Source organism: Alexandromys fortis, unplaced genomic scaffold, assembly GCF_014885135.2.
Source record: "Alexandromys fortis isolate MF-2015 unplaced genomic scaffold, M_Fortis_MF-2015_v1.1 scaffold_47, whole genome shotgun sequence".
In the NCBI taxonomy this organism is placed as follows: domain Eukaryota; kingdom Metazoa; phylum Chordata; class Mammalia; order Rodentia; family Cricetidae; genus Alexandromys; species Alexandromys fortis.
In genome coordinates, this window is record NW_026067957.1 from 4,811,349 (window position 1) to 4,826,375 (window position 15,027).

At 41.2% G+C, this 15,027-nt stretch overlaps 1 protein-coding gene across 1 annotated transcript in view; it reads left to right on the forward strand.

Annotated features, from left to right (window-relative positions):
- The window catches only part of Sptlc2 (serine palmitoyltransferase long chain base subunit 2), a 72,700-nt gene that overhangs the window by 41,735 nt on the left and 15,938 nt on the right, over window positions 1-15,027 (forward strand). Inside the window, exons 7-9 of the mRNA XM_050152384.1 lie at window positions 2,950-3,055; window positions 4,208-4,427; window positions 8,470-8,596. Coding sequence (XP_050008341.1) covers window positions 2,950-3,055; window positions 4,208-4,427; window positions 8,470-8,596 — 453 coding nt within the window. The remainder of the gene's footprint in view (window positions 1-2,949; window positions 3,056-4,207; window positions 4,428-8,469; window positions 8,597-15,027) is intronic.

The following is a 15,027-nucleotide window of genomic DNA, read 5'->3' on the forward strand; positions in this document are numbered from 1 at the left end:
CTTCCCTATGCTTAAATGTTACGTGTCCAGATAGACCATAGCTCGTTGTCTCCTCTGTTTGTCCTTAAATCCTTTTTGAGCTTTTAACTGTAAGCAGCACTGCGCTAACATATTTCCATGATCATCTGATTAGTGTTGAGCACCCTCAGAGTGCCCGTGGAAAAGGGTGTGCTTTTTTTTTTGGTTTTTCAAGAGAGGGTTTCTCTGTGTAGCTGTGACTGTCCTGGAACTCACTCCATAGACCAGGCTGGCCTCGAACTCACAGAGATCCACCTGCCTCTCTCTGCCTGCTGAGTGCTGGGATTTGGATTAAAGGCATGCACCACCACCACCCAGCAAGTATGTTTTTAATACCTTTTCAAATAACAAATGTGACATTGGCCACTTGTACCCACTGGCCAACATGGTCTATTATGTATCATTTTAAATCTTTCTGAACCTAATAAGGGCATAGTTTTGGGGTTTTATTTTATTTTTTTAGGTATAGAGCGGTTTTTTCATGCAACTATTGTATTTGTAGCTATTTCTTGATAATTCATTTAATCTCAAGCTAATATCTTTTTATTGATTTTAGGAGCTCTTTGTATTGTCCTTTTATGTCACGCTATTTTTATTTAAATGTCTTGTTATTTTGACTTACCAAAATTTTTTGACTTTTAAGTTGTATTTAATGCTTCTTCAGTAAAGGGGGTCTGTTCTCTCACATTTTCCTTTAGGAGTTTTGTGGCATATTTAAACTTTAATTTACATGGTCTATGATGGAAGAAAGATGGAAATAGTTTCCCTAAGTCTGTAATCTGTCCAAGTGTTCTTGCTATAGATAGTTCCCTTTGTCTAAAGTTTGTAGAAGACCTTTCCTACTGTTATTGCTTGCTTGCTTTTTGAGACAGGGTCTTATTATGTAGCCCTGGCTAGCCTGGAACTTACCATCTATCCTAGATTGTCTTTGACTTTATAAGGATTCTCCTTTTCAGCCTCTAGTTTGCTAGGATTACAGCCATGCACTGCCACATTCAGTTTCTTTTTCCTGTGATCTTCCTTTTGTCTAAAGTGTTGAACCACTGTTTCCTTTCTGTCTCCTTTCTGTATATAAACATAGGAAACAGCTACAGTGAGCGCACTCACTTGTCTCCTGCTCTGGGCTGTCAAGCAGTACGCCGATTGCTGTGCTGCAAATACTGAAAGGTGTGGCACAGTCATGACCTTTGCCCATCCTGCTGTGTGTTTTTATCACACTATTTCCTTTTCCTATCAAAGTTCAATTATAAGAAAGACAAAGTCATACAATTTTGACCCTTTCTTTCAGTGATAAGCAGTAAAGAACACAGAATGAAAGTTTATAGTGTAGGGCCTCTCACTTGTATAACATATTCCTCACATTTAATGTTGCTTAGATTTTAGGGAGAATTTTTTTAATGTCATTCAAAACAAATATTTTAAGTATAAAGTCTATAGAGATGGAGACGTTTGAGAGGAAAACTATGGTCCTTACTAATGATAGCCCCAAATACGCTGTCTTTCAGCAACACAGCTGACGGAGGGAACGTGGGACGATCTCAGCTGAGTAATGCTCTTGTAGAAGGCTGCCTGTTTGTTCCCGGCTGCCCAGACCTGAAATAATCACTCAGAAACTATATTATTTAAATCACTGCTTGGTCAATCACTTAAGCATGCTAGCTAGCTCTTACATCTAGAATTAACCCATTTCCATTATTGTATATTTTATTATGAGGTTCGTGGCCTACCGGCAAGGTTCCACCTGGCAACTGAAGCCTTTCCCCTCTGCCTCCACCTTCTTCCTCCCAGCATTCAGCTTATTTTTCTCCGTCTAGCTCTATTCTGTCCTGTGTAGGCCCAAAACAGCTTCTTTATTCATTAACCAGTAAAAGCAGCACATATACAGAAGGACCTCCCACACCAGAGTGCCAAGCTGACTTAAGCTTAGACTCATGCATGTCCCAAACTGGCATATTTTTAACCAGTTGTTTAATAAGCAGCTATTGAATGCATTTGGGTAAAAGAAAATAGATCATGCACTTTGAAGTTTGTTCTCCATGTTTACTTTTTATTTTTAAAGATATATTTATTTTGTTTTATGTGTGAGTGTTTCGCCTGCATGTACGTGCTTGCTTGGTGCTCACAGAGGTCAGAAGAGGGCATTGGATCCCCTGGAACTAGACGTATGGGTGGTTATGAATACCCTGTGGATACTAGGACTCAAATATGGGTCCTCTCCAAGAGCAACAAGTGCTTTAAAACCTTGAGCCGTCTCTCTGGGCCCGTGCATGTTTGCTTTTTAGAAGGAACATATATTATCTTTATACATTTATTTCTGAATGAATCACTTAAAGATGAAGTTTGATTTTAAAAACACAGAAAAGCTAATTCAAAGGCAGAGATTTTCTATCTAACCATCTGTAGACCGCCCTGGCAGGTCAGTTAGTCTAGGGGTTGTAACCCGCCTGGCAGGTCGGTTATTCCAGGGTCCCGGAGAGGCGCTGTCTGAAAAGACATGGGCAAGAGAGAGGAACGAGGCCAAGCAAAATTCTCTTGTCAAAGCCTCCATTTATTAGCGTCATGGTTGCAACTTATATAGCCCCTGGGTGAGGAATTTGGGTTGGGATGGGGGGCAGGGCCAGGGCAGGAAGGGATTTTGCAATGAGATGGTCCAAGCCAGTCACGAGGTCGTCGGCCAGGAGGTTACAATTGGTCAGGTCAGATTCCTCGGTCAGGAAGTCGAGTTGACACACCTAATTCTCTACTTTGAACATTTGTCACATTTAGATGTCAGTTAATGAAGCAATATCTTAACATCTTTTCTGCTCAGCTCTAATTATGCTAATGTCTTTTGCTGTCTGAGACACTTCTAAATAAGAAATGTATATTCTTATTTTTCTGATACTGTTAGAAAAAAACACTTGGGTACTGAATTCTCTCTTTGTGCCATAGATATGCAAAGCTTGGAGAAGCTTTTGAAAGATGCCATTGTTTATGGTCAGCCTCGGACAAGAAGGCCCTGGAAGAAAATCCTAATCCTGGTGGAAGGCATATATAGGTACTCTTGCTCTACTGCACTTGCCTGTGGCCTCGGCCTGTAAGGTCATGTACACTCTCAGCTGAAGGACTCACTAGACTAGCCTGCGCTGGAGACTAAGGAGATAGTGCTCATGACTTGTTAAAAATTCCTGGGAACAGGAGGCACTGAGCCCAAAGGTCTTTAAGTCTGTATGGTACACAGCTTTCAGATCCTTCTTCTATCAAAGTTATTTTTCAACTGTTTATGAAAAGCTTATGCATAAAAGATTCTAATTTATCAAAGACAAATGACAAAGCCAGAAGTGGTGGTACATACCTGTAATTCCAGCACTCAGAGAGCCGAGACAGGTGATCCGTCTGGTTGAAGCTCACCCAGAGTCCATGGCAAGATCTTCCCACAGTGGTTGTGCTCTAGCATTCGTGAGACCCTGGGTTCAATCTCCAGCACCACAAAACTCACATCAAAATAACTAAAAATATGTTACTTGTTGTTATTTTATGAGATACGGTCTCATGTAGCTCACACTGACCTTAAACTCCTAATTCTGCTTCTGCCTCTGCCTCTTGGGTGCTAGGATTTACAGGCATATGCCCCCATACCAGGCTGTATTTTAGTTTTAAGATTTTTTTCTTTTGTTAATTTGGACAATCTATCTTAGATTTCTATTGCTGTGATACAAACCATGACCAAAAACAACTTTGATTTAAAAAAAAAGAAATATCCTAGGCCACAGTCCACTGAAGGAATCCCTGGGCAGGAACTCAAGGCATGTACAATGAATACAAAGTCTAATGTTGCTTGTAATTGCAAGCTTTAGAAGACACATGTGGGGGAGATGTGGCCCAGTGGTAAAATGCTTTCTTAGCATATGCAAGGCCCCAGCTTTAATCCCTAGTCCCACAAAAGCAAACAGAAATAATCTGCTGTAGCTTTAATTCTTTCTGTTTTGAAATAAAATCAGTTACAGTGCGGCACTTATTTTTGAGAAGTCAACCTCCTGTTTCCTGCCAAGTCAGTATACTGCATAACTTAGTTTTAAACCAGAGGTGGAATTTTCAGATTTATTTTGAAAAGCAATAACCTCAAAGCATTAAAAATAAAGTGTCCAGTTGCTAATTTTGAGAGTTAAAAAGTCTCAGTGTTTGTGTTTTTTTAACCCTGTTTTGCCAGCATGGAAGGGTCTATTGTTCGCCTTCCTGAAGTGATTGCTCTCAAGAAGAAGTACAAGGCGTACTTGTATCTGGATGAGGCACACAGCATTGGGGCCCTTGGGCCTTCAGGGCGAGGTGTGGTAGACTACTTTGGCCTGGATCCCGAGGATGTAGATGTTATGATGGGAACATTCACAAAGAGCTTCGGTGCTTCTGGAGGATACATTGGAGGCAAGAAGGTAAAGCAGGCCTTTAGATGGTCGATTAGAGATCAAGAAAGGCTGTTGATTTGGAAGCTGTCTAGTTGGTGGGTCCAATGGGGCTCCTAAATGGGCTGTGGCTCATGTTCTAGTGCTGGTGGACTTCCTACTTCAGCCTGGGGAGTGACTCTGATTTCGCTTGCTGGGCTGAAGGCTGGTTCTGTTCATTGTTTGTTGTGTGCTCATTGGAGCTTCTTTCTAAACTACATTCTGGTCTGAGATATAGAACACTCTTTTGTAAGAGAGCGCACAGTGGTGCTTCCTGTTTGCCACAATCTTCTGTTGGGTTTGAGCTGTGCTCACACTTTCAAAGGATAGTCACAGGAGCCAACGAAAATGGAAGATCGGAATGCACAAACAAAAAGAGATGGTTTTGTTAGCTGTAATACACTGTAAAGCATCTATTTTTCAACTTTAAAGTTATGTATGAGCTCTAAGGCAGTTAAGAAGCCATACAAAATCATGAACACTGTCTGCATTTGAATGTGTTTTACTTTGTAAGACCTAGGGGAAAGCATTTTCGACTTTTTGGTTTCCTTTCCGTAAAAGTAAATGGAGGGGGGATTTGTAATGTGATACTGGCTTAAAAAGGACATGTGCCTATGCTGCCACACAGATGCATTTTGTAGACATGTTAACCCAAGTCAGTCTCAAAAGGCCGTATGATAGGTTGGTTCTCTTTTCTTTTGTGTGTGTGTGTGTGTTTATCTAGAATAGGTATGGAAACAGAATGTAGATTAGTACATTAGTTAAGGAGATGGGGAAATGGAAAGTAATTGTTGATGGATAGGATGTTGCCTTGTTGGGTTATGAAAATGTTCTAAAATTAGGTAATGATAAGGGCTGCACCCCTCTGACTATGCCAAAATCCATTGAATTGTACACTTTACAGAGGTAACTCTGGTGGAATGTGGCTTATATTTCCATAAAGCTATGACTTAAAAAAGAACTTGGGTCAGGCCTCTAGTTGAGTAGTAAAGACCTGGCCTGGCATGTGTTCTGACCTCAATTTGACTCTCAGACAGAAAGAAAAGAAAAACTTGTTGTAATATCATTAAGAAATGTATGCCAAGCATCACGCTAGTAAGTGCTCATAAATGCTCTGAATGTCTTCTTAAAACTAAACTGGAGCCTTAAAGAACAGTCATTCTCAGTGAATGCAGTGTGGCTATTGTCCTTAACCAGAGCTTGTCCTACCCTAATGGGAAAGCCCAGGGATACCACCTTGCCTGACAAGAGAGGGAACTATATTTGCCTCTGCTCCCAACAGACACATGTTCAGCATTAACTCACAACAGTAACAAAAGCAAGGACATTTTTTATTAATCTTTTTAAAAAGTTAACATAAAATTGTAGCTAGAGGAACCTGAAGTTTTGTAACAAAACTCCAACAACCCACAGAAGCATCCATAGGAAAACAGATTTAGTTTAATTAAGTTTCTGTGATTGTTGGTTGTTCACTAGACTCATGCTGATAGAAGCTAAATATTTTTTGAAGGGACATGGAGACTCCTGGGGGTTTGGTTCAGACAGCAGCGCAGCATAGTCCAGGAATCTGAGGGTCCTTGTGTCACCCCAGGTCATAAGCAAAATGCCTTGGAAGGATATATAGTGCTAATAGTGGCACAAACCAACAAGCAGGAAGCAAGAAGTCTGTGTATTCATTGAAAATAGCATGTTTATCTGTAAGAAATGCTTTATTTTGAAGGCATGTGGTATCAGCCAGTTCCCCTCTTGATGATCCCATTAAGTTTCACTCAATTCAGAAAGCTTCATGAAACCTTGTCAGGAGCACCTACATCCAGAATTTCATAGTACAGTTTTCTCAATTATGGGCTGCATAAGTTCTGGCACATTTACTTGTATGCTTTATGTTCGTCAGAGTTAGGCGATCAGAGGAAACACTGGAAATTCTGATAAGTGTGATGGACCCAGAAGTTATGGACCTATCTGCATGAAAGATGGTGTTATAGGAAGCCCCACAGTAGAGAGGAATCTGACCTAACGCCAGGTTCTGTTCTTCCATAGCGTCACACTGTTCAGTACGGGTGGATAGAATGAATTAGACGAGTCAGGTCAGCCCAGAAGCAGAACCTTAGTTAGACTTTGTAGGGTGATCTGATCATGAAGTTGTGGAAGGCTTTAAGCCAGGAAAATGTGTGACCATCTTATTTGTTTGTTTTTGTTTCTTCAAGACGGGGTTTTTCTCTGTAGCCCTGGAACTCACACTGTAGACTTCTCACAGAGAAGTCTCAGAGAGCCGCCTGCCTCTGCCTCCTGAGTGCTGGGATTAAAGGTGTGGGCCACTGTCCAGTGTCAGTGCTCTCTTCTATGTTTAGGTGTCTGTGCCACTCTTACTGTGAATTGAAGTGTGTGTAGAAAAGCCATTTACTGTATGAGACTTGTGAGCACTTCAGTTTGGATTGTGCATGTTGTATTTCTGCAGCCATTATCCATAGTCCTCACAAAATACACTTCTACTCTTACTGGCCATTGGCCTCAGTCTGACCACCTGGAATTGTCCAGGTAAATTCTGGTAGAGTTGTACACACCTCTGTGTTGTATAACTTAAACAAATGTCTCTTCGCTCCAGATTGGACACTGGTGACAAAATAACGACACTGATCATTGATTGCCTTTAGAAAGACCCATTTTCAGTTGCTTCTAATCAGGTTTGATAGCTGTCATTATTTTACCTTTTTGTTAATGAGACAAAACTTACTTTAGAAGTTAACTGGTAAATAAGATATATTGTTATGAATTAAAGGCTAATAAATCATATAGGGTATAATTAAGAATCGACATATTTGTGCTTTGAGGTACAATTTTGAGAGTTTTAGAAGCAACAAGACTATTTTACTGTTTATTTGGTTTTAGTATATATGCTACTGATCACCCCTCTTTACTTAGGACATTGTCTCGCTTTGTAGCCCAGACTAGCCTTAGACTTGCAATCCTCCTGCCTCACCGTCCAGAGATTAAGGTGATAGGCATGTGCCATCACACAACAGATTCTTGTGCATATTTTATTTTTAAAGATTTAATCTGGGCGGTAGAGGTGCATGACTTTAATCCCAGCACTTAGGAGGCAGAAGCAGACAGATCTCTTGAGTTTGAGGCCAACCTGTTTTACAGATTGATTTCCAGGACAGTCAGAGCTACACAGAGAAAGTGTCTTGGAAAAACAAAACAAAATAAAACAGCTGAGAGTACCTGTTGTACCTGGAGAGGATCTGGGTTCAGTTCCCAGCACCCACATAATTGGTTTCCAGCCATCTTTAATTCCAATTCCAGAATGTGTAAGCTTCTCACACATACTTGGTACACATACACATGTGCAGGCAAAAACCTCATATACATAAAATAAGCCTTAATTAAAGGCTTAAATGATAGTAAAAGGTACAGGAACGCAATCGAAACTGATATAAAATCAGTTGTGTTTTTTTTTTTTTAAATTATCCTGATGGGGATGATTAAAAGATATTTTACTCAGTGATAATATTCTAATGAAAGACATAATGAAGTTCTGCCAATTTATGTATCAATTTGTGAATCTCCTTCCAAAGAATATTGGGAGGGGCGTGATCAAACTGAGGAACCACCTCACACCTGCCTGGTGTTTCCACACCACTGAATGATACACTCCCAGCCCAGGAAAATTGTTATTTAGGAATATAAAGATGGACGGTAAATGTATAGGATGAGATACAGATGACACTTAGAAGTAAATTATTTTACCTCAAAAAGCAATTCAGCACTCTTAATTCATAACATTAAATGTTTTTTGAATTTAGAGTGATCCTTTAAAAATGAATTTGAAAACCAAAACCCAAGACTTTGCTGTTTCTGACATCTTTGTTGGCCAGTTGTGAGCTTTGATGGTGTTAGTTGACCTTGAGTCTCTGTTTAGCGCCCTGTTGCAGGCTTTTGAATGAAAGAGTCCAGTAGCACCTAGAAGGAAGGTACTTGCATAACTGTGTGCTCAGGACCTGACTCTAAATATCCGCCTCTGCTTCCACAGGCACTGATAGACTACCTGCGTACACATTCTCACAGTGCTGTGTATGCCACGTCGATGTCACCACCTGTGATGGAGCAGATCATCACCTCTATGAAGTGTATTATGGGGCAGGATGGCACCAGCCTTGGTACGTCTTTGACTTAGTAAGAACTTAGCAGCCAACTATGCTTTTTGGTTGAGATTTTTTTCTAAATAAGGAGTCAGGCTTCCAATGGGTCCACTGTTAGGCTTTGGTTTCCATAGACACTTTCAAGTGTGTTAAAGACACACTCCTTGAGAACTCTACTGGCTCCCTCCTGTGGAATTTTTGTTTGTTTGTTTATTTTGAGACAGGGTCTCTCTTTGTAGCTCTGGCTGTCTTGGAACTCTGTGTAGACCAGGCTGCCTTGAATTCACAGCCTCTGCCTCCCAAGTGCTGGGGTTAGAGGTGTGCACCCCCACTGCCATGCCTGATTTACATGTGATGAGACGTTTTCTTGCTGTCCTACAGTGCTTTTAATTTAGGGCATTTGCCTTCAGGGTCTTTCTTAATCACATCTTTTTATTTGAAAATGTAATCACTACATAGTAATGTGTATATCATCAGTAGCATATTTCCAGAGTAAACGTCCTTGATTTAAAACCTTTTTAAGGGGGCTAGAGGTTAAGAGCACTGGCTGCTCTTCCAGAGGATCTGAGTTCAATTTCCAGCAACTACATGGTGGTTCACAACCATCTGTAATGAGATCTGGTTCCCTCTTCTGATATGTAGGCATGTATGCCAACAGCACATTGTATGCATAACAAATAAATTAAAAAAAAACTTTTCAAATGAGATGTGCATTCAGAAGAGCTGCGGTTACTTAAATGTATTTGAAATGAACAATAAAAGATGTTGCCTGGTTTATTCATTTGTATCACCAGAGGGCAGTGTTGACCAGTTACTGTGAAAGGAGGGTAATTTGATTTTGCTGGTTTTACTTTTAAAGGTCTTTTCAGGGGTGGGACACGTGACACAAGTCTGTAATTCTGGCACTTGGGAGGTGGAGACAAGAAAATTAATCGTCTAAGGTCGTCCTCAGCTATATATTTTGAGGCCTAGCTCATAAACAAAAACAAAGTAAAAATGTTTTTCTACTAGCAGATTGACAGCAACTTAATTTAACTTGCTCTCTTGCTGCTTCCGAGGCATCGTGGCTCTGGCAGATTTCACATCCTCAGCCGTGGTTTCTCCACTCTAATACATGGTACTATAGATGGGCTACAGCCTGCATTGGAAACAGTTAAGTAGGAGAGCTGGTTTTGACTAAGACTTTTCTAAAGTCAAAACTGATTTTATATTTGTTCCCATCTGTCAGTGATCCTGTTATCTCTATGGAGAGACTTTTGGAAATATTGTTGTCATCTTCAGTTTTATGAATTTGCCTCTTCAAGAAAAAAGTTTATTAATTGTGCTCCACAGTATCTGGGACCAGCTTAGAAGGTTCCGGTGCTAGAAAGACCTGAGCTGAATGGGGACAGGGATCCTCTGTCAGCCTCTTCACTGACCATTGCAAGGCTTGCCGTGCTTGCTGTGGTAACGAAACTTTTAAGTGATTCAGTTGACTCTAAGCCTACTGTCCTGAGCCTTCCTTTTACAGCACCAGAGTTGATGTCAGCTGGGCATTAGTCTGAGGAGGAGGAGGAGGCTGTGGAGAGCAATAGCGTCATATCTCGGCCCTTCCTCAGAAGACTTGATACCTGTCCTTCAGCATACCTTGTGGCATGTAGAAATTCCCATGAAGATGCAGGAGCCTCAGTGCAAAAGCAGTCTTTACATTCAAAGGAAATGCCACACTAAGACCTGTTGACCCCAGTGCTTGCACAAGTGGGAAGAGTGTATATTGTAAAAGTGTCATTCAAAAATTCAAGTTATAACAGGCTGGTGGGTGAAAAAAGTGAGAGCCTAGGAAGTTCCGAAAAGTCCACCAGACACTTGGAAAGCTAGCTTGTCCTTCATGCATCACTGACCATATTCTGTGGTGGATTTTAGCTCCAATATCTTTTTATTAAAGTAAAATATTTAGAAAACTCAACTAAGATTTAAAATTTTTTTTCCAGAACTGCACTTGAATGTAAAATAATTTAGTGCTTCCTATACAGTACATTGCTTGTGTAGTTGAATGCTACCAGTATGACCAAGTCAGAGATAAACTCCAAAAGTGCATGTAACAAGAAGCTTTTATAATGATTTACAGAAGTCACTTTACATACAGAAAGAAAACACTACTGTCTGCATTTAGTTTCTAAAGAACCTAGATAAATCTCTTACTAGTGTAAAAGAGACTTGAGTAGGTAGGTTGAAGTTTAATTAAAATTAGGCTTGACCTGTTTGAATTAATCCAGCAAAAGACTTGCTAGTGAGGTGTTAAATGATCCAGAGAACTGTCAACAACTAATTTAGGAGTAGACACTACCCTGTCTTTGAGAAGCATCAGCTTGATCCTGAGGAGAGCTGCATGCTATTCAGAAGGGACAACTTTTGATATTTCCCCAACACTGCCTTCCAAGTCCAGGAGTGTCTGCCTTCTGCTTCTTTCTTTAGTATTGTGCTTTAATGGAGTTTGTTTAGAAACTCAGCCAGATCAGTGGAGAGAGGGGATAATGAGCAGAGTGCGGTGATTAGAAAGAAGGAAAAGGGCAGAGTGCATTTCCTGGTGTGGCCGTCCTTTCCTAGAACTTTTGAGCAGCTTTTCCAGGGGTGAGCTCGAAGCCTGTGACTTAATGTCAAGAAACATCTGTCAGCGAGCGTTACCTGCTCTGTGTTGGAGTTGAACAAGATGTGCTCCAGGTCTTTAAAAACTGTCCTGCAGCTTGGCAGGGTAACATTCCTGGAGGAACTAGTCCCAGAGTCAAAACATTTTCCTTTGTTTCACCTTGCTCCTTTCTTAATTCCCTCTGTCCCTCCCTCTAAACAACCTCCTTCCACACTGCATCCCCAGTGAAAAGTAAGTTTCCTACAACTCAGTAAAAGTTATTTGAGGCCAACTCAGATCTAACATGCTTAATCAAACTTAAGTGAGCTTTTTCTTTGTAGAGCCTCTTACAAATTACTATAAACGAAAAAAAAATTTTCTTTTATAAATTAGTTGCTTTAATGTCTAACACAAAAGGCCTTTTAACCAATGGCTTAAGCTTTTTAAAATCAGAAAGCATTAAGACCACTTTACAGGTGGGGAAATTTGAGCTCACACGTGGGGCAAGTTCTTTCGGTATCTTGTTTCCAAATAGGACGTGGCTTCCCTCAGTCCATCTGCTTCTACTTCTGATTGTAGTCAGTGTTTTATTAAAACAGGCTGTTTTGTGGCCTCTTACTAATTTTCTTACTTTGTTCAGCTAATTTTCCACAAAACACCTGAATTTCCTAGTAGATGGTCATGCTGACAGTGACAGCCACTGGGACATTTGACTGCCTGTCTCCACTCTGTGACTCAGCAAGCTCTTTACCACCCCACCGCTATCTCCACCCCCCCCCCCCCCACACACACACACTCAGAAGCAGTTCAGCTCAAGAGCCTTTCAGGGATGTGACCTGTGTGTGCTTCCTTCTCCCACTCTCATCTCTTTTTTCAAAATCCAAATGCAAATAAAAGTTTTTTGCAATAAGAACCTTCTTTTTGTGTCTTGTTGCAGTCAGTTTGAAGCTGGCTATTGAGATGCCCACAAGCATCAGGCTGGAAGCTAGGCCTTGAACAGATGTACACTTGGCCATTAAATGGAACATTGTTCTTAGAATACCTAAGAAAGGCATTTAGGTTCCCCTGGGGTAGGAAAGGAGCCCCAAACCAGAGGCCCTTCATTTGGAGATGTGGTTGCATGCTACGGTGATGCTCAGGTCTTAAATTTTTAGGGATTAAAGTAGATAGATTTCCTTAGTTCTATTTTAATTTTTTGGGTTGGTTTATTTTTATAGTCAGATTTATTTTAAAGATTTTTCTCTGCAATTTTTATGTCTGTTTATTTGAGCTGGGACATAGTCTTTATCCTCACCATTCTGGATTTGTGGCCTCTGTGGCTTAGTCTGTGTTGAAGAACATATCTAACTTTGTACACCACAACACGATTGGCATTGCTTCTTTCCCCTGGAATTGTTTCTGAGGTTTTTATCTAAAAGAGTTGGTGATAGCAGTCCTTCAACTTTGAGACGGTTGTTGCTCAGCGACTTAGTAATATATTTCAGTAACAAGACAGAGGGGCCAGTTATCCTCTGACAGCTCCCCAATGAGAGTTGAGAATATGCTAAAGGATTGGTTTTATCTCTAGTGCTTCCTGTGGACTTTCTAGTTACCTAAATTTGATTTGTATGTTCCTGTCATCTACCTTAACAGTGTAATGAATGTTAAAGAAGAAGGCCTATCCGTGATGCTTTTACCTTAGAAGTTTTTTCATCCAGGACCTTGTACGTAGTAAGCCAGCTCTCTGGCTTCTGAGCTCCACCTCTTTCTCCATAATGCTTCTTTAATACAGTAGAGCAATTCTGTTCAAGAGGGACTGTACAGGTGCCGAGACTGCAGCTACGGTGAAGTCTTGTCCTAGGAAGAGCAATTTATTGAGGTCAGTTCTGACTTCAACCAGGAAATACAGGGATTTGTTGTCAGTGGAGAGAAAATATCAGGGTATGGGTGCTCCTTACCTTTAGAGTCTTTGCTGAAGGCAAACAGGGCAATAAAATACCATGTTCAGGGGATTTTCTCTAATATGATTTGCAGGATTGTCCATCTTGACCAATCTGAATTCCTCAAAGACAGGGGTATTTAATGTGTGATTTGGTCAGAAAAGTCATGGGAGAGGTTGACGTTAGTGTGAGAAGAGAGTCTCTATCAGTGTCCGAAGGACCTTCCAAAAGTAAACTCTGAGAACTTCATCAGAGACATCTTAAGGTGGTAGTGCCTGACTGTGTTCATATGCAGGAAAGCTTAAAAACCAGCACAGAAGCACCCCCTGTACCGCCAGTGTGAGCCAGGTGCGTGCCTGTAATGGCAGGGAGGATTGGAAATTCAAGGCTGGCCTGGGCTAGGTGGGGCCCTGTCTCCCCACTCCCCACAAAAAGGATTCTCCTCAAACCACTGATAATTATTGTCACCAGTCACCTAGCATTTTGAAAACACCAGAATCAGAAGGCAAACTAGCATTTAAAAGACTTAACTTGTTATTTATGTATACTTTAAAGCTTGTTTACATCAGAGAGCACCAAAGCTGAATCTACCCACAAGAAAAAGGGAGGCAAGAAGTGTGATGTTTGGTGATAAAGCTAAGCTGCCGGTTTTCATCATTTTCAGAGACCTAACTGCTTAGGACCCTGATCCCTGACCCCCGGGCTAGGAATCAGAAACCAGTTAGGGAGGGAGAATTGAGGCTTTAGACCCGAGGTCAGGATTGGGGGTGTTACTTGGAATTATTTTTTTGTTTTCCCCTCCCCATTTTGACTACTCAGATATTGTTTTTTTCCAAGGCAAGGTTTCTCTGTAGTTTTGAAGCCTGTCCTGGAACTAGCTCTTGTAGACCAGGCTGGCCTCAAACTCACAGATCCATCTGCCTCTGCCTCCTGAGTGCTGGGATTAAAGGTGTGATCCACCACCGCCCAGCTTCAAAATCCCAAAGTCTTTAGAAATAACATACAGATAGTCTTGGCCAATAAATGTTTTCCTTAATGTTCATTTTTTAGCAGTTTGTAAACTAACTTACTACCTTGTTATCTGACTCAAATTACCAACTTAAAACCAAGCAGACCTTTTCCAGTAATTGCCCTTGTTTGCTACCCTCTGGGTCTGGAGGTGGATGCCTGCCCACACTGTACACAGTAGATTCCTCATCCCTTTGGTTCTGTCTAAAGTAGTTGTGTTACCTATATTCCACCTCTGTCAGAGGATAGAATAGTCTTTAGACAAACTAAGACTGTCCTGGACTAGGGAAGTAACTGAGTTGTAGAATGCTTGCCTAACATGCTAAAGATTCTGGGTCCAAGGGGAGGAGAGCTGAGAGAGACTCAATCCTGAATGAGTTGGCACCCTTTAAAATTTGGTTTATTTTTTTCAAAGGCTTTTGGCCTCTTTTCTTCCTTTTGTTCGGGGTCCTGTGTTACTGACTGTGCATTAGCAACCCTTGTGCTAAACTCTTGATTATATTGAATCAACAACGCTAAGCCCTTGCCCCTGCTGCTTGTTGCACATCCTGTGGCAGCCCTCAGGAAATCCTATTTTTTGGCATTGAAACGAATTAAAGGATTAAGCCACTACAAGGGAGGGGGTGATAAACTCTGCTTGTTGGAGGAATTTACAGGCCTGTGTTAGCTAAGCTGCTCTCATTCTTATATGGAGCTGGAGAGCCAAGGGGCTGCTTTGATGTCCTTTAGTCTGGCCGTGACTCTAGCTGGGCCCTTTGATGCTCGGTCTCCAGTCTAGCAAAATGGGGGCTCAGAGTTGATGAACCTGACTCCCACTCCTTTGCTCCAGCTCGCTCGTTTCCTAGAAGCCTTTTCACCTGTCCTTTACAAGGTGCTTCTCCGAGGCAGACAGCATCTTAGGTTATTAGAAGCCTGGT